Below are 18,548 nucleotides of genomic sequence, written 5' to 3' on the forward strand. Positions count from 1 at the left end.
TCGTTGTGATGGCTGGCAATAAATTAGGAAAAGCCAAGGAGGGAAAGTCATCAACACTTGCGCCTTTGAAAAATGTAGTTTCTTAAATCCAATAATTACTGCCATGACAGAAAACATCGCCGCGCAACAGAAATGAAGTACATCCCTTGCGAATCCTGCCTGTATTGCAGAGGAGAAATACTTTTGATCCATAGACTGTAAGGTCTATTATTTGCTAAGAGAACACACAGCCCATTACCGTAGATTGATGGTGATATTAAGCATTCTGGTGGAATTCCATAGGTGAACACATTTTTCTGGGGCTCAGGCATCAGAAGACCCTCTTTAGTGCAAGCTCATGGAATCTCGAAGGCAGTGTGGTAGAAAGCACGTCTAAGGCCACATCATTAGCTGGGTTAAGGACAAAGCTAATTCTCCCAACTTCTACCCACTGCTGCTTCCGAGAGGATTAAGCTAAAGCTGGCAGACAAGATAGGCTTTACAGAGAGAGATCCGTGATGCCTACAAAGAGAAGGACAAAGCTGACTCTATAATTCATACTCCAGCCTCCTGCCAGGGCTTCCCCAGCTACTGTGGTTTTTCCCTCTTAAACACTGTACAGGACCAGATACAGTTCAAGTTCATGTGTGCATCCTTTCGAATTTAACGTCAGAAGCAAGGATTTAAAGCAGCTGAGTCGAACGTAAAACATAGACTAACGTCAACAGAAGAAGGGGTCATTGGCCAAATAATTCTTCTGGTTAGGGTCTCCTGACATTTCAGCGTGCCCAGTATTGTGGTAGGCTCAGAGACAGGATACATGTTAATTCCTTTTAGATCCCCAGTTATATTTGCTGTGTGTGGGTCCCTGAGTTGCTGTGATAACTGGCATATTACAACCATCTGTCACCTGCCACAGTAGCAGCCAGGGGCTTTGTCAGAGTCACAAGTTAACAGTTTGTGGTGGGTATTTGTGGTGGTTCTTCTACAGAGGATGGGCTTACATTAGTCTGTTTCTCTACCTCATTTTATTTTCCAATGATAATGTTTTTTCAATCAAGCTTCCTATACAGAGAGTGGGGACAGAGACAGGCACACATTTGAAGTAAGTCATACTTGGTTAGCACTGATCAGCCTTGGGATACTAAGGGCTCCTTGCTTACCTCTAACCTGTGGTAATTAACATCAAACTGTAGAACTGCAGCCTTGAAGTCCTCTTAGAGGCTCTTAATGGAATGGAGACTCGCTGAGGAGACATTCGGGATTTCAGTAGCAAGTCTATACATGCTGGCTCCAACAAAACCATGAACACTGAGCAGAATACATTACAAAATAAATCTGTCAGGGAGTCTTATGTGTTGATGGGACGTTCAGCCCATACCTTAAGACACATTCACCTTGCAAAGGTAGGCAGGGAGGAGGAGACACAGAGAATATCTTTGATACCTGAAAATCTTGTATGAGTGATACAAAGTAAATGAATAAATAAAGCCACCCCTCAGCCATCCAGAAATGGCCTGGAACTTAATGTGTGACCCAGTGTTTCAGAGGACAAATCATGCTTCCAATGCTTCTGGGAGGGCTATGAATACATCACGACGAGTAGTTCTGTTTCTTTGCTGAATCCCTCAGTTCTGGAATGCACAAGGGGGCTACAGAATCCAATTGGAAAGAGGGAACTGTGCATGTCTGAGAGGTGTGCCAATTTCAGTTTAAAGAGATCACAAAAGGCAGTACTAACTGTGATCAGACACTGCAATGGGCAAATTCGTGAATAGCCGAGAAATTATTTTATAAGATACAGGAATAATTTTGTTCATATTTGAAACAGATTCTGAGGCAGTGACTCTATTCATTTATTGCTATTTTATATAATATCATTCAGAAAGTACATAATCACCTAAAATAATTTTGGATTAGATGAGAAGTACGTGATACATGCAGGCGAATATGCTTAAGTATTCTGGAAGGTTCTGGTTGTAGCATGAAGGAATTTACATAAACTTTGAGAAATCTGCACATAAAAGGTGGTAATCGACCAACAGTATGCAATTAAAAGCAAAAGCTTTGGTTCTTGCCAGCAGGAGTTTAGTGGGTGACGTGCTGTAGTAGATGAATTGTGATTAGGTCTTGGATACATATGTTGGGCTGGGCAGAGAAGAGGTCATGTCAGGTGATGAGCAACTTGATCCAGGATGCAGACCTGCAGAAATCTGAGACATGTCAATGACTGTTTGGATGTTGTGGGAACAAAGCCAAGACTAGATTGGTCTAGCCACAAACAACACTCACTATCGCCCATAAGCAGACATGTTATGGTCAGCGGGTTCTGACTTTACTGTTAGGTAGATTGAGCACTCACTCAAAGCCCAGTTCCCTGCTGGCCTCCACACTTGTCTCACTGAGCTGTCCCTGACTTCAAAAATCCTATGGTATATAGAATTAGAGAAGCTGTCATCCCGAAAACTGGAATTCATTGGGAAGGTAAATTTCCAGAGACAGTGTCAGGGGTCCCGTTGACAGGGTAGGTGTCTGTCTTAAACCTGTCAGCTTAGGTTTGCTTCTGGTGGCAAGCCCACTGCTTTGCCTCTCATAGGTAGTGCAGGATACCCTTCCCTGGAGTCAGTGTGGGATGGGAAAGATGTCCAAAGGGAAACTAATGCAGAATTGACTGAGGTAAGCGGGCCAACGGGTGTTATTCTAGAAAAGCCACTGTCTGATAAAGATTCTCAATGGATCTACTGATGTTACAAATCAGTTTTGAGTAATAACAGGAACTAGACACTGGAAAATTTTTACTGTCAGTCCATTGCCAAGGCTGAGACAAGGATTGAGACTTTATGAGGGATTGTATATAAGCTGGACTTGGTGGAAATTGACCTGTCAGCTGTTTGCAGGATGTACTGGAGACTGGGTATCCCAGAGGGAAGTAGGTGACCTCTGTTGGAACTCTTCATATTCCAATAGCCACAGAGTTCATAATGTATCTATTGTGTGCTGTGAACTGTGGAGAATTCAGAGACGGCATCTGAGACTTTACCGTGGCCCTTCACAGGCTCTATCAGATGGGGAGGAGAACAGTCATGATTTATGTTGGACACACAGTGAGCATGTTACATACCACACGGGAAATGGGTATGGACAAACATCCTAAAATGAACCACAGTTCATAGAGCTTGAAATAGAATGTGCCAGGGCTCAGGGAGCAGAGGCTTATGGAGGCAGATACCCTCTAGGTGGTCTTTGGTTACAGTTACTGATAACTACTGCAGTGACCCAGATGGGCAGGAAACCCTTATTTCTGTGGTGAGCACTAGACCTAGAAGGTCACAGTTCCCCAGATTCACAATGGATTGGACTGGCTCAATCCTGATTTACTGTTCCCCGTGATTTTCTCAGATGGGTAGCATACAGTCTTGGATACTGTCTGTGGCTCTGGGTCTTCTTCCTGCAACTTGGGATGAGAACAGAGTTGAAGTGAGCTGTGCAAACACGGAGGCTTTGCTTTATCCTGTCACAGTAGATTACAGAGTAAATGCTCTGCTTGGGCCTTGTGCAAGAGACATGCATTCTATCCTTAGTGTGGTATGTGGGCAAATCCCTCCACTTATCGAGCCTCAATATCAGTCCTATAAAGACAGAACACTGGTCAGAGATGCACTGGATGGCCTTTTCCACTCTCAAGCATCTGTGAATTCAATAGAAACCCTTAGTCTAGGACATGTGATCAGAACACACCTTCCTAAGAAGTGTTGTGAAATCCAGGGGCCTGTAAGCACACAAAGGCTCGTCGAGGAAGGTGAACATTTAGAAAGCTACCAACTAGGGAGAATGGCAGGTGTAACTGAGCCTTAGCAACAGAGCTTCTGCAGGCAGAGGGGCGAGGAAAGAAGACAGTGAAGAAGAGAAGGCGAAAGTGAGGGGCCATCTGTGCACAGGCTCAACATGAATGCCACTGGCCTCGGAATCAACTACACTCTGTGTTTGTGGAGAAGTGTTTCACTCCAGTGGCACTTAGAGCAACCGAATAGACAGGTAACCATAGGCATCGAAGGGAGACCCAGGGCTAAGTATTTGAAGGTCCTTGAGAATCCCACAAGGAGAATCACTGTTAAGAGTCTATTTCAACAAGCGTGCCACTGAATTGTTGGCTGGAGAGATGTGAGAGCACAGAGGAAGGGAGGGGAGTTCGCTTGTCATAGGAGCCTTCTGCTTCCATGGCTTAATTTTAGAACACTATCTTGTATCGAGTTACAAAGGAAAGAAGAGTGCCTCAGACCTCTGTAAGCCTTGGTTGTTTAAAACTTTTCAGAACATCCAATTTTATCTTCGGCAATGCTGTAAGTGTGAGAGAGCGGGCCATGCCTGCTCCTTGTATTTAACACTGATGGAGCTGAATGAATGGCCAAGTCAGCCACAGGCAGAGTAGGGCACACTCCCCATGAGCCCCTCCATGTCTGACCGCCTGTGATCCTCTGTCAGCATCCAAAGCCAGGGAGTTTTTCATCCTCGGAAAGGTAGAAACACAACTGTATTTTTTTTATGACCAGGAGACGAGTTTATATTACCCTTGGATTAACTACAGAATGCTTTTTATGTTAGACAGACTAAATAGACATCTGTTTTCTACAAACATCCAACTCCACACAAACAGAACATTCTCAGTTTGCTTTGAAAAGCAAAATACCATGTGTTGGGACTTTACAATGTTTTAAATAAAGTTAGGAATTTAGGTTTGTGAGGCAGAGGCTTTCATGAAATCAGTGGGTCTGAGCCCAAAAACTACACATAGGAGGTCCTTTAAAATTCAATGAGGGGCAGAATCAAGGCAGACATTTCACCAGAGCAGCCATTGGATCGTTATTTTAGCCGTCCCGTGAAGCGAGAAGTGAATTATTAAAGTTTATCGCCTTCATTGGCTTCTAACACTGTTACTCGGCGTGTGCATCGTTTTTTTAAAGTGGAAACGGTTCAGCCTAAGTAAGCCATTTACTGCCCGGTTCTACACGCTGTCGCTATTTCGCTCTTTATTACTTCATTTTGGAACTTTGATTGCCTTCTTTTAGATCTAAGACGGTTCTAATGCTATTCTGCAATCGTATGAGCAGCTTAGTTTTCACTTTGTTCTCAGAACCAGGCTGCTATAAATTTATCTCAGTTCTTTGAAGAAGCCAACAGTAAAATTTCAAGAGGAGAAAATGGCGGCAAATATCCTCAGAGAGGAAAAATAATCTCCTAAAAGCAGAATAGCCTCCAGGCTATGTCCCTTTAAAGGGGACTTGCAGGCAAGGAGACCTTGCCCTTCCACATTGACCCATGTTCAGTATTTCTTTTTCCTTTGAGTTTTGTACCTGCTTTCCTGCCTTCTGTTAAAGTTTTGCTATAATGGGCCAGTCCTTCCCCTCACCCATAAAATCTGAAATAAGTCATGCTCTCCCTGTGCTGATGTTGTAATAACTGCTGGGGCTATCGCCAGGTAGACGTCTCAGAGATCATCTGGGGCTTCCTTGGGAAACTTAGGCATAGAGACAAACGGTTGGAATTCTCAGAGAAAAAGAAGGGAAAAAAGAAGCCCTCCGTTCTATGAAAATTGCCTTTGTAAAGTAAAACCCATAGGATGTGGTCATAGGCTTAATTTCATTCCAAGCTGAGTTCCCTTTCAGACTTTGGCTTCATTAAAATTCACCCAGCCCCTCCTAAGGTTCTGCCATGTCCCCTCATCAAGAGACAATAAGATCATTTAGAGTGAAAATTGCTAACAGCAGGCAGAGCTTGGGACCATGTTCCACATCTGACAACTTTATCACCCTTCCGTTTATTATTCCCCTGCCCTAAGCTGCTTGTTGACCAGCATGACCCAAGGGGCTTTCTTACCTGTCACACACAAAGGACTGAAGCTCAGTTTAATGTGGGGGGTGATTCTGAAAGCCATGGGGTGGTAGATAGGAAGCTGGTGGCACTGGGTAGGTTGCAGCCTGTGACCTCTCCTGTGCCTGCTGGCTTCCTGAGCAAGGACGGTGACTGCTGACCTAAGCAAGCCATGATGGGCAAGTTAACTTGGCCAGCATAGTTTCCAACTGCAAACCATCTAGAGTCTCTCTGCCATGTCCCCTGGCCTAATTGTCCTCTTTCTCATTTTATGCCCCTGCTAGACCACCGCTCTTGATAAGGAGAGGCAGGTTTTCCGACGAAGACGCAACCAGGATGTGAGGGGCCGGTACAAGGCACAGCCAGCTCCACCAGAACTCAACTCGGAATCAGAAGACTACTCCCCCAGCTCCTCTGAGACTGTCCGCTCCCCCAATTCGCCCTTTTAATAAGATCCCTTCACTCGAAGTCCTAGCTTAACCCTTTAAGACTCTGAGATTCCCCCTCCCCCCAAACTTCTGTAAAACAGGTTCATCTGATCTACCTAGCACTCAGTGCTGAACGGCAGAACAGAAAGTATATTTCGGGTACCTTTGTAGCAAGTTCCCTTTACTGAATGAGAAGGCATGTGGTGTTTGTGACAACGGTAATTTGCTGCTAATAGGGGTCCTTAAAGGGTTGAGGCTAATTTGCGATTTTTTTTCTTTTAACATAGAAGTAACGAATGTTTTCATCAGTCAGACTAGGATCTGCAGTATGTAACATAGCACATGTTAGCCCTCTGAGTGCATAGAATTTGCTTGAGAATCCTTGCTGGGGAATTTTTCAGACCCTTGAGTGTATTCACACATATTTCTTGATTTTACTGCAGACCAAGGGGCGTCATTGAGACCCAAAATGTCCACCCAAGAAGAGTATTGGGGAATGACACATTGCCAATTCTTCTCAGTGGGCTTAGACAATGACGGGTTCTACAGCATCAGCAGATGCACCCCTCCTTCTTAGCCATCTTATGAAGAAGGGAAGTCCCTTTCCCTACATAGTAAGCTGCAGAGCCTTCTCTGCTCTGATTGGAGGGAGTTAAGGTTTGTGGCTGCCTATCCCAAGTGATCGACAGTGTCTCTCCCTGTCTCCATTCACTGCTGTGCTGAAGGCGCCCCTGAAATGCTGCTTCCCCATTAGCTGCTGCTAGTGCCAGGCAGACCCTTGGGGAACCACCTAGCCTTGGCTTGTGCTCGGTGAGTTGGGATCTGTCTGCTCAGGGTCAGAAGAGCTCTAGAAACAACTGGTGAGAAGAGCAATAAATTATCAGGTGCTCTACGGGGCCGGGAATCAACCGGCAAGGAAAAGCAAGGCTCTGTGTTGTTGTTGTTGTCATTTTCTTTTCTCAGCTGCTTTTACACAGGACCATAGCCACCAGTGCGAAACCAACACAGAATGGAAAAGACCCGACCCGGGGCATGTGAGAGCAAGAGGCAAGTGCTTTGCAAAGAGGCTGAAAGGAAAATACAGAGAAAACACAATCCAAAAGGTTCTAAAATGGGATTCCTAGAACCAAACAGATTCCATGAGTAACTCTAGGTACCAGGAAGTCAGTTCCAGCAAGTCTCCCAGAAGATACCTCAGAGGCTGAAGCCACCACTCCCACTCATGATTTTCTTTACTTTATTTAGCATGGTCTCTAGTCCTCCAGGAGGGATGTGTTGCTTTTCTGGTTTGGGGCCAAGCCTGGCTGGGATTGGGTTTTCACTCCTGTTAGGCAATCTGTCTCGGAGGCCTGGGTTTCCTTGGGAGCCCATTGTTTCAGAATGTAGGCTTGTGCTTCCTTTTCCTTACTTCCCTGCTCCACTGGGATGCAGGAGTGTGTGGGAGGGTGTGGGAGGCAAGGCCCAACCCAAGCGTTGCCCTAATGTTTTCTCAGCTTTGACTCAAGAGAGAACAATTTTAAACTCCAGGGTGGCTACAAGTTCCTTATTTGCTCATTACTGCTTTGAATGTATTTCAATGTCCTGAAAGTCATGAACAACCTTCCCATAGTCAGGTCGAGATATTTCCGAACTCCACACTGATCTGCAGCTGCTGTGTTTATACATAGTCATTAAACTATGTTCCTCACACATGTAGATTTTTAAATAACAGAATCCCATATTTCCTGCTCATTTAAATATAACATTTATTTAGTTTTTTTTTCCTTTTTTGGGAGTCCAGAAATGATACACATAAATTCACAAAATGCTATAAATCCATATATTATTTGAATTGGGTGCTGGGACTAGAGACAGGGCACAGACCACCAGGAAGGGTGTCGATTTGTAGATAGAGTCCATATAGGTAAAGGACAAGAACTGCTCTAAAATTGCTACTTTCTCTGGAACGGAAAAGCAAAGCGCTATTCTAAGATCAGCGAGCAATGGCATGGCTGAGCCTTGGCTCCACGTGTGTGACTATAAAACACCCTACGGCCAATAGCAGATTGCCACTTTCCTTGTTCTGAATTACTGCTTTCCCCGGTCATTAACGTAGCCACAGCGTCCAGGGGTTACAGGACCAAAGTGCAAGGCTCTGGAATTTTTCCATCAACATTCTCTCATCACGAAGAAGGGCAGCTCAGAAGAATTCAGAGCCCATTCAGAAGGACGATCGCAGCACATCCCTATAGAATTTCAGTGATCAACGCTGAATAAGTAGCGGAATGTAACCTGTCAAGTAGAAATATTGAGCAATCAGACGGAATGCAGTAATTCAAGAGTCTTGCCAGTGTGGAGCCACCAAGATCTTAGACGTCAGAGTTGTAACTCAGAGGGCGAAGGGACAGCACACACTGAAGACTGGGTGCATCCAGATTGCTTTGCTTTCAGTCAACACGGATATCCTCCCCCTCAACATTCCCAGAATAGCTCCAGTTTGAAATAATTAAGTGGTGGTGTTCTTTGAATTTCTATAACCAATCAATCTTATTTTTTATTTTGTGTATCATAGAACAACTATGTGCCACTATGGCTGTGTGTCGCCGTAATTCTCCACTGAACTATCATGACTGTTTGCCTATCTTTGAGTATTGAATATAACTCTTATGGTGGTAGTCTGGTGATGGGACTTGCCCTTCCTTACCAACAAGACCAGTCTTGTGGTATTGGAAGGGTTCTTTCGGTTTGAGAGTAGAGTAGTTGAACACTCCTTCATTACTTGCTTCCTGTAAATCAATTCTGTAGATGAGAACCATTATACTAATGAGTACATTTCCCCCTCAACATTGTAGAAGGAACCACTTTATTTGTCATGATCAATAAATATGTGAATTGTTCCAAACTGTTAGAAGAAAACGTTAAGGTCTTCAGTCCCTGGGAATGCTCTGACTGTAGCCCCCCGCTAACCCACACGTGGTGGTGGTGTGTATTAATATGAGTCCAGGGGAAATATGAATAAACGACGGAAAACACTTGATGCTCTGCGTTCCTGAGGCTTCCCTGCAGTCTGCTTAGCCCTTTTATGAGTGGTGGTTAACAGGCCTGTCACATAGTGTTGAGAGAGCGCAGTATATCTGTGAAAGAAGGCCAAAATTGCAATCTTTTCCCCTTCCAGGCATATTTAAGTTGGGGAAAAAAAACAGGAAAGAAAAATTGTCTCAGAGGGCCACGGAGCTACCGAATCGCCAGGACTCAAGCACGTTAAATCATGGTTGTTTGCCGACCACAGGCATCGCCTAGACAACTCTATCCCCTGTGCTGAAGTGCAGTTGTGCTGAGGGGAAACTGTCTCCACATTATTGTGCTGCCTCTAGCCCTTCTCTGGGTGTCAGCATTTCCATGATAAACTCCTATTCTGGAAGGTTTTTAATTTGACCATAAAAATGTGCCTCAGGCTGAGGTTTGCCATTCGAGGCCTGTTCAGAAGAGGGAAGGGGCACATCTCACCCTTCTCAACTTCTCCTCCGCTCCCGAGAAAGGGTCCACCCCGAGATGTCTGATTGCATAGCCTTCATTGTGATTCCAGAGTCTTGGAATGCGCCAAGATCCAAGATGGTAATTTTAACAAAACTATCCATTCGGATATGTTCTCTCCAAATGGCTCAACTAACATATATTATAAGATATTTTTTATTATTTTTAACTTTTTAATTACTATGTGATTCTCCCTCTCTCTCCCTCTCTTTGTCTCTCTCTTTGTCCCTTTCTCTGTCTCTCTTTGTCCCTTTTTCTGTCTCTCCTTGTCCCTCTCTCTGTCTCTCTCTTTGTCCCTCTCTCTGTCTCTCTCTTTGTCCCTCTCTCTGTCTCTCTCTTTGTCCCTCTCTTTGTCCCTCTCTGTGTCTTTCTTTGCCCACCCCACGCCTCTTCTCCCGCTGTCCAAATATTTTTACGAACTTGAACTTGATCAGCCCAAAGGTCCACTTTTCCCATGAGATGCCTGCTACTTCCATTGGGAATTTGCAACAATAACTCTCTGCCCCAGGGGAGCACTGGTTTGCATGCTGTGTGGAGGATCAGATACATGCTTCTTTAGAAATCTGGGTTTCCGGAGTTTAATCATCAGATTTCATGAAGGCACTCTAGTCTATTGGGAGAATAGCGGTCCAAGGAGCCCCCACAATTAACACTTTTTTCAACTCAGATTCGAAGCCAACGTAAAGTAATACACTTCCTACTCTCCCGTTTAAAGGCAGATAAATCAGAGAAACTTGAGGACATTTGAAACATTTGATGACCGCAAAAGCTCTTTGCACTTGGGCTCTCTGGTGCTTACACGGGGAGCAGTTAGGAACTGGGACCCTGGGATGTCAGATGGAATCTTTAGTTTGTAATTACATACAGATGGGGGAGGTGCTTTAAGCCGCTCTTTTGTTTTTTAATCATCTCAAATATGCAGCCAGCCAGCCAGTAGCACTAAGGGTCATAAACTGATGGGAATCAGGAAATCCAAGGTAGAGGTTTAGAATGCCTCACTCAGCCCGGGCATTTTTGTTCGTTTCTGTGGCTGGCTCTAACATGGAGACCTCTGTGGTCATTTTTCGGTAAAGTGAGCATCTAACTGGCAGGTGTTGTGATCTTGCAGTTTGCCCGTGGAGACAAACAAGGGGTGTGGATTTATTGCTTTCCGTCAAGAAAAGGCAGTCTCTCAGCCGCACCTGTAAACCTCCTCCACCCTTTTTTATTTATTTATTTTTTGGTCAACTAAACTGAGACCCTTAATGTTACCTTAATGTAAAATTGTATATTTTTGACTGTGTCATACTTTACTAATTTTAAGTAATTAGTGCTTAAGCCTTCAGAACTATTGGTATTAAGAGTAGGATGTTAAAGTGGTACTAAACAACTTAATGCTAATTCATTCCATCGTGCTCGGCTGTAGTCAGGGACAGACTGGGAATAGTTCTCACTTGCCCCTGACATTAAATCCTTGGTGTGTTCGAAGAATAAATAAAGAGAAACTGAAGCTGGTTCAAGGTTAGCGTCATATCCTTGACAACTTTTTTTTTAATTTTTTTATTAGGAAATTAATATTAGCCTTTTTCATTCTGGCTGAAAGAAAATTATTAAAAGATTAGTTGAGTGTGAAATTGAATAGTCCTTTACCCCTGCATACTAAAGAGGTGGGCTGGGGACTGGACACATTTAACAAGTTCCCCTCAAGGTTTTGATTTGGAGAAAACAATTCAACGTTTCCTTTGGAGAGTCGCCCTTGTCACTTGCTGCATGGATTGGATGACGTAGGTTAGTGTCTGATTTTGGAATCCCAATGAGATAACTTTCAAACAATTTATCCCCATAATTAAAGGTGGAATGGTATCCAATTTCCCCCCAATTCTTCAGTTTAAGCTCATAAATTGTAGGTGAATGTGGAATGAAATCATCTGTGATATATTATGTTCATTTACCAAATGAGCTCTTTTTGATGTTGCCTGTTTTTATGTAAAACATGTTCTTAAACTAATAAAGTAATATCTCTTGGTGTACAAACTATTCACAATGCCCTTCGCTGCTGGGCTAGCTCTTTGGTCACAGGGCCATGGCAGAGTAAAGAAAAAAATCTCGTACCAGTTCAACTCAGCATTGACACGTTCGGTCCAGAGAGGGATAACCCAGCTGTGTTCCGGGTTGGGGGTGGGGTATTCTCTCTACGAGGCTTTAAAAATTAGTCATGCGATCAGAATGTAGCTTTCCCACATGTCCTCCACAGCACAGCATATATTTCATGAGCATAATTCAAAAACAACTATTCCAAAAATGTCCCTTTTCATATATTACCTCCCGGGCTTGGCCATCGACTTGGACAAATACAGAGAAATCAGATGCCGTTCAGCCTTATTTTATCCTTCGACCTCCATGCGCAGGCTCTCCGGAGGAGACTGCTATTTTAGCTGCTAACCTGGAATTAGTTGCCATTTTGTTGCCCTTCCCCGTTAGGCCTTCGGCGCGCGCAGTTTTGACCTTAGAGAAAAACTGCAGCGCTGTGTGATGGAAGGAAGTTCTTCCCTGTTGAGGTCTCGGTGCCAGGAGATTGAAAAGTCAGCCGGCAAGAGTGATCTTAGGCTCCCTGGTGTCACCTTATGATGGTGCCAGAATATCTCCCAAGCCCGTGTAAAATCAGCTTTCACCTTGCCGGCCACCCCTGGGCTGTTGAAGTCCCCGTTTTCCCCTTTGCTCCGTAGAAAAGTCATCGGGGCTCTTCTAGATTCTTCTGGCAATCTCCTTGAAACAATGAAAAAAGCAATTGCTGCCTAAGGACAGTTATCTTGTTTTATGAAACTGGTGAGCTTGCCAAAAATCTGCCGTTCCAAACTTCAGGGGGGAAAGTCTCGGTCACAACTCTGGTTGTGAAGATGATAGCGCCACACGCGGGAGCCGGGAAGGAACAGCCTTCCTGACCTGACCGCAGACGAGAGAGCTGGAAAGAGGGTATGTGATGCTCCTAGAGAGGTCAGGCAGTTATGAAGACAGACGTAAATGGGCTAGGAGAAACAGGTACAGAAGCATCGTGGAATTTTTTAGAACATATCTCCTGAGCAAAATAAGAAAGCCTTTCCTCTGTCTTAAGTGGTAGCCAGGTCCTGCCTCCTCAAAGAGGGGCACTAAGACAAGACACACCCAGCCAGCTGGGACAGCCAGATCCATGTTGGCCATCAGCACTGTGACAGATGTCCAAGCCAGCTTGCCTGCACTTCAGATCATTCATTCAAGTGTTTTTTGAATGAGAGCCAGAATCATGGATGGCGCTTCATTGGGGCTTATAAAAAAAATATTGCCCTTTTTTATTTTATTTTATTGCCGTGGTCCAGAAGACTCACAGAACAAGAAAATATACTTGAGCTGACAGAGAAGCGATCGCTTAGGATTCTTGGTTCAACATTCAGGCGACTCGTGTCTACACCTCGCCTTGTGTTTGTCCCGAAACTTTGATTCTTGAAAAGGTGTGTCTGCCATCTGCTCTTATGATGGTACGAATACCCCGTGGTGCTCTTGGCTTAGCTCCTGGGCTCTGAGGTAGAAGGCATCCCAGAGTTCTCTCTGCCATCTGGAATTAGCATAGTATTTTAAACTTTTTATCCTACATTAATATTGCAATATGTCTATCAGCTCAACAAGCTTCACCAAGATCTACTATTAAGGAGAGGTGCATAATTTTGGCTAAAAGAAACCATATTATTTCTGTACAAAAGAGCCTCATTCTAGCAAGAAATAATCTTCTACTCTTTGGTCATCCTATGGAGCTGCTGATTTATCGCTCACAGATGGCCAAACACCAGTCTGTCAGGGCACTCTTTACCAGCTTGTGACTGGCTCCCAGCATGTGTAGACAGTGTAGGCTGCCTGCAGTCTAGCCATCAGTCACACGTAACTAGACCTGTGGTCCACCCACTCCATTAGAAAGAAGAAAGGGAGATAGTGAGGGAAGAGATAGCTGATGAAACTAAAGGCAGAAGAGACACACCCTTATCTTCTGGGGTGTCTTGTAGGTAGTTGAAAGGGAGAGGAAGCATTGATCACTTGATGCACTCTTTTTAAAGCAAGCTCAAGGGATGCTCTGGGTGAGTGTGTGGACTTAATAAAGTTCTTGGCCCCATACGCATTCTTCATCCAAGACTACTGTGCCCTTCTGACAGAGTGAACACAAATAAGATGCCATAAATAGCTCTATCAGCGCACCCCCATCCCGAGCCACACATCTTTGTCCATTCTTCTTGGACTTTCCAGATCCCTTTGAAGGACCTTATTACCAAACACCCCCACACCCCCAGCAGAAGTTCATCTCAGGACTCTACATTCCCACACAGTGTGAGTCATATATTCTTATCTTTTCTCTGTCGTGTGTGTGTGTGTGTGTGTGTGTGTGTGTGTGTTATGAGAGTCAATATCAGTATTTGAGATGGGAATAAAAGAACCAATATTTGCCTTGGCTAGGCAGCCTAGTCAGATGTGTTTTATGACAGACTGCTGTCATTAAACATATTAAACCTCATGAATTTATTGTTATGCAATAAGTTATGGCATGGTAGCATGACACCGCATCTTTGTCTCTCGCATAGAATCTTTGGGACACCTGGGCTGGCTTCCTCAAGAGGCATCTCGCTCCACTGCCTCCTGGGCCAGTCCTGAGATGGGAGTTGTCCTGTTTTCGTGCAGACATGTAGCTGTGAGAAAGAGAGGGGGAGGATGGATGGATGAATGGATGGATGGACAGACAGATGGACGGATGGAGGGATACAAACTAAAGCAACTGCAAATGGGTTCAAGAAGCTTCGAGAAAAAATCTGCATAGATAAGCTAATGAACTAGACCAAGAAAGGCTGCCCGGGTCTGGAACAGGAACTAGGTCAGCTCTAGGTAGAGACAGATGGTTGGGCAGGCACAGTAGACTGCTGTAACCTGCAAGGGGATGACATGGGGGAGGGAAGCTAATTAATGCAAGCGGGTGAGTCTGGGTACCTGAGGCTCACAGATATCAGATGGTAGGTTGGTATGCAGTCACGGCACCACAGCGTTTGGTGCTCATCTCTTATGGAGGCTGGATAGGGGAAGTACACTTTCTTCAGTCCGGCATGCCAGTTAAGTTCAAGGGCTGGCTTTCCTTCTAGAATCTTAATGCACCGTGTGCCTCTATAACCTCAATTCACTGCCAATGAATTTACAGGGTGGCTCCCTTTCTATTCCCAAGAATGAGACATTTATCCATTTGGGCTGCACGGGTGGCGCCTGGCAGATGCTGCAGTTTCTGGGTCCACCCAGAGGCTGCAGTCTTCCTCTGCCTTCAAAATGGAACTTAAACAAATGCTTGTGAAATGCAGTTTCCCAAGGCGAAGCACAGCCTGAAAAGGCATGGCTTTACACAACACTGAGTAACGCAGAGCAGTGCACAGCCTGGTCTCAGTACAGACAGCAGAGGGCCGCCTCCCCGGCAAACAAGAGACCCAGCCACTGCAACCCCTTTCTAAGCAGAATGCCCTGCTTGCAAAGCTCCTGGCTCTCTTCCCAAGGGGAAAACAATCTTCTCTCCTAGGTTGTTTCTCTTTGCTTTGGAAAAAAGGGAGAAAGAGGGAGAGGAGGGAAAAGAGGGAGGGAAGGAGGGAGGAAGGGAGGGAGGGACAGAGGGACGGAGGGAAGACCCACTGACCCTGAAAATTGCTCTCTCCTACCTTCTTCCTAGATAAATCCACATTGTCACCTTTCCTTGATAGCAGGGTGATAATTAATGTTCTCCCCAAGAGAGGTTTCGTTTTTCCATCAGAATCACCTATTAATTTGCTGGGTTCTTCTGATTAAGCGGCGAGCCTGTCAGAGTGGGTGTCAGTTGGCGTGGGCTCATCATTCTGCACATCCTTTCATTTTCAACAACTAAATCGAGGCCCCAACCAACCCAGACATTTTCAATTTCCTCTCTCACCATGTGGATGTTCCCACATCTTTTAATAACATTCTGAAGTCAGCTCCTGTCTCCCTGAGCAAGCTGATTTTGCTTCATAACCGCCCCCCCCCCTTCCTCCTACTTACTCTGTGGAGGACGGTAACGGTTTGCATCAGTGCCTGGAAATAAAAACCCGAAGACTCCCCACACGAGAGAGCAGCCTCACACTACCACAGGCACCTACCCACTGATTCAAAGTCTCCCTCTTGCCAGGTGTTTTTTTTTTTTTTTGTGGGTTCTCCAGGAATGCCCACACCTTGGCACACTTCTCCTCACTAACGTGGCTGACAGATAGGTGTGGCTTCACCATACTGCCACACAGAGCCATCTGACAATAGAGCCTCCTTCTCGATAATATTGGCACAGAAAACATCCGATGAAAACCCAAGGATAGGGAAGCAGCTATCACCTGTATTCCAGATCCCTAAATGCCCAGACATGCGTTCACGGGAGCTGGGAAGCTCTAAGCAAGCCTCTGGACCTCAGCAAACAAGTGCCAGGACTGTATCTGTCCACCGGCAGCTTTTAGGTAAGCTCAGTATCAGATGCCTGCAGCTTTTGTGGCCACCCCACCCGACCCCCGCCCCACACCCTGAACCAAAGTCCAATAGGCAATGAGTACCCTAGGGCTCAAGCAATGAGTCCTGGCTCTGTCCTCAATCTGTCAGCAGGATTTTCTGTACAGGATGGAACTTTCCAGGTGAGACAGGGTCCAGAGTCTCATGGAACCAAGTCAGGAATTCTACTGTCAGTTTGTGTCCCCTCCCTGGCCCCACTTCCTCTCATCTGGGTTTCCTCTCCCCAAAGGGGCATCTACTGACTAAAAATTACTTGGCTTATAAATATTCGTGTAGATGGGTATAGTTGTGTAGGCATCTAAGTCTGCACATACGCACATGTGTGTTATGTGCTGTGATGAACAACTGCACGGGCCAGCATCCCGCAGCGTTGCCAGTCTGCCGCTGTCAGTCAGTCAGCATCGCCGAGGACATTACTACCCTATCCTGCGGTGACTCTTAACAGACTGTGGGAACTTGGGAAGGAGCTGCTGGCCAGAGCTGGCCCCTCGTGTTCTGTTTACCCGCCTGCTTCATCATTCACACCGGCACACAGGCAGCTGCAGTAACTTCAGATCTGAGCACTCAGCCTCACAAAGCTTGCTGTAAATCAGGAGGCTAGGGTCTGTGGCTGGGAAGGAAAACCTGGCTCCTTTCTTCTTGTTTCTTCCGATCAAGCCATGGGGTTTTCAGGTGGGGGGAGGTCTGTGTCTCCCAGCCTTCTTCCCCACGCCCATGCTCTTCACAGATGTCTCCTGTGAATGGCTGCCTGCTGGCCATTGGCATCTTCAAAATGTTTATATGTGGAATCCCCAGACCATTATCTCCCTTCCACATGGGGCCCCTTTGAGCAGTCAGCCAGTTACCCTCGTATTGACTTTCTTTCTTCCTGTTGATATGACTGACAGGAGAGTCTCTGCTGGGAAGAGCATCCCTCACCCCATCTCTGGGGGGGGGGGGGGGGAGCTTACCATGTCCTGTATCTGTGAGGCAGAGAGCATCAGTGGGGCGGAGGAAGGGAAAGGCCACACGCAGAAGTGTAAACGAGGACTCATTTTGTGCAACAGATGCAAACCCAAGGCAAGCATTTGCAAGGCAGACACGACTTTCCAGCTATTTTTCAAGCCTTCCAGTATGCTTCTCGGGTTCATAAATCACAATGAATTTGGTCCCCCATGGTCACCCTGCTGACTAGACACCTGAGCAGAGATCTCACATGGCCATCAGACAAGCCAGACAAGCAGAAAACCAGTTAGAGACCGTGTGATATTCTAGAGAGAGTGAGGTTGTGGTCATTATTGTTGTGGTGGTTTGAAGGAAATGTCCCAGACAGAATTGAAGATGCCCTAATTGGCATCGGTGTTTGGAGAGGTTAGGAGGTACAGCCTTGCTGGAGGAGGTCCATCACTCGGGGCAGGCTTTGAGGGTTTATAACCCCACCCTACTTCCCAGAGTCCTGCTCTAGCCACCTGCCGCCCTGCCCACAGACCATGGTGGACTCTCACCCAGAAATAAAGTCTTGCCTCCGTGAGTTGCTTTCAGTCATGGTGTTTTCTCAGAGCAACAAAAAATAACTCTCAAAACTGTCTGACAGAAACAAGCAACAAAGCAACTCAAAGGAGGCAAGGGTTATTTGGGATCATGATTCCAAAAGGACTCATCCCTTTTGTCGAGGAAGGCACAGCAAAGTCCATGACAACAGAAGGTTATGGTGAGGTACCTCACGTGACAGAGGACCATGAAACAGGGAGATGCTAAAACCAAGGCAGGCTTATCTTCAAAGAGTCAGTCTTAAAGGCCTACTTCCAGCAGCTAGACCCCACCTCCTACAGGTTTCCACAGGCTCCCAAACAATGCCACCAGATGGGAACCATCTGTTCAAAATATGAGTTTATCGGGGGACGAGTCAGACCAAACAGAGGTCCTAAAGGAGGCAGCCGTGATCAGGGCAGAGAGTAGGGAATGCCGTCAGGAACAACGAAGGAGGCTAAAGTGCTTACCAGCAGTTGGCAACATTACCTGAGGAGTTTGGCAGCTGTGCTATGACTAAAAGTGTGGTGTGGTGTGTGTGTGTGTGTGTGTGTGTGTGTGTGTGTGTGTGTGTGTGTGTACATCTCTGCACATGTGTAGGATTCAAGCCTACGAGTTAAGAGAGGAAAGAGTTTATGTGGTGTATGGGATAATCTGGTATCCAGGGAAGCTGAGATAGGAACTGAAGCCAAGACATGGAAGAACGCTGCTCCCTGG

The 18,548-nt window shown here is 45.6% G+C and overlaps 1 protein-coding gene and 1 long non-coding RNA gene across 15 annotated transcripts in view; one reads left to right on the forward strand and one right to left on the reverse strand.

The window, feature by feature from the left end:
• Positions 1-11,804, forward strand: part of Dclk1 (doublecortin-like kinase 1) — a 289,435-nt gene extending 277,631 nt beyond the window's left edge. For 13 of the 14 annotated variants that reach the window (XM_087635511.1, XM_087635501.1, XM_087635520.1 and 10 more), the window contains one exon: positions 6,132-11,804. In XM_087635511.1, coding sequence (XP_087491637.1) covers positions 6,132-6,189 — 58 coding nt within the window. In that variant the 3' untranslated portion in view covers positions 6,190-11,804. 14 annotated transcript variants of the gene reach the window in all.
• On the reverse strand, positions 11,491-15,843 carry LOC147996258 (uncharacterized). Its single transcript, XR_015674677.1, has 2 exons — positions 15,476-15,843; positions 11,491-13,356 (listed from the first exon to the last, which is right to left on the reverse strand). It is a non-coding gene; the product is annotated as an uncharacterized LOC147996258 (long non-coding RNA).
• Between the last annotated feature and the right edge of the window lie 2,705 nt (positions 15,844-18,548).

Source organism: Rattus norvegicus, chromosome 2 (genome assembly GCF_021556685.1).
Source record: "Rattus norvegicus strain SHRSP/BbbUtx chromosome 2, alternate assembly SHRSP_T2T, whole genome shotgun sequence".
Lineage (NCBI taxonomy): Eukaryota > Metazoa > Chordata > Mammalia > Rodentia > Muridae > Rattus > Rattus norvegicus.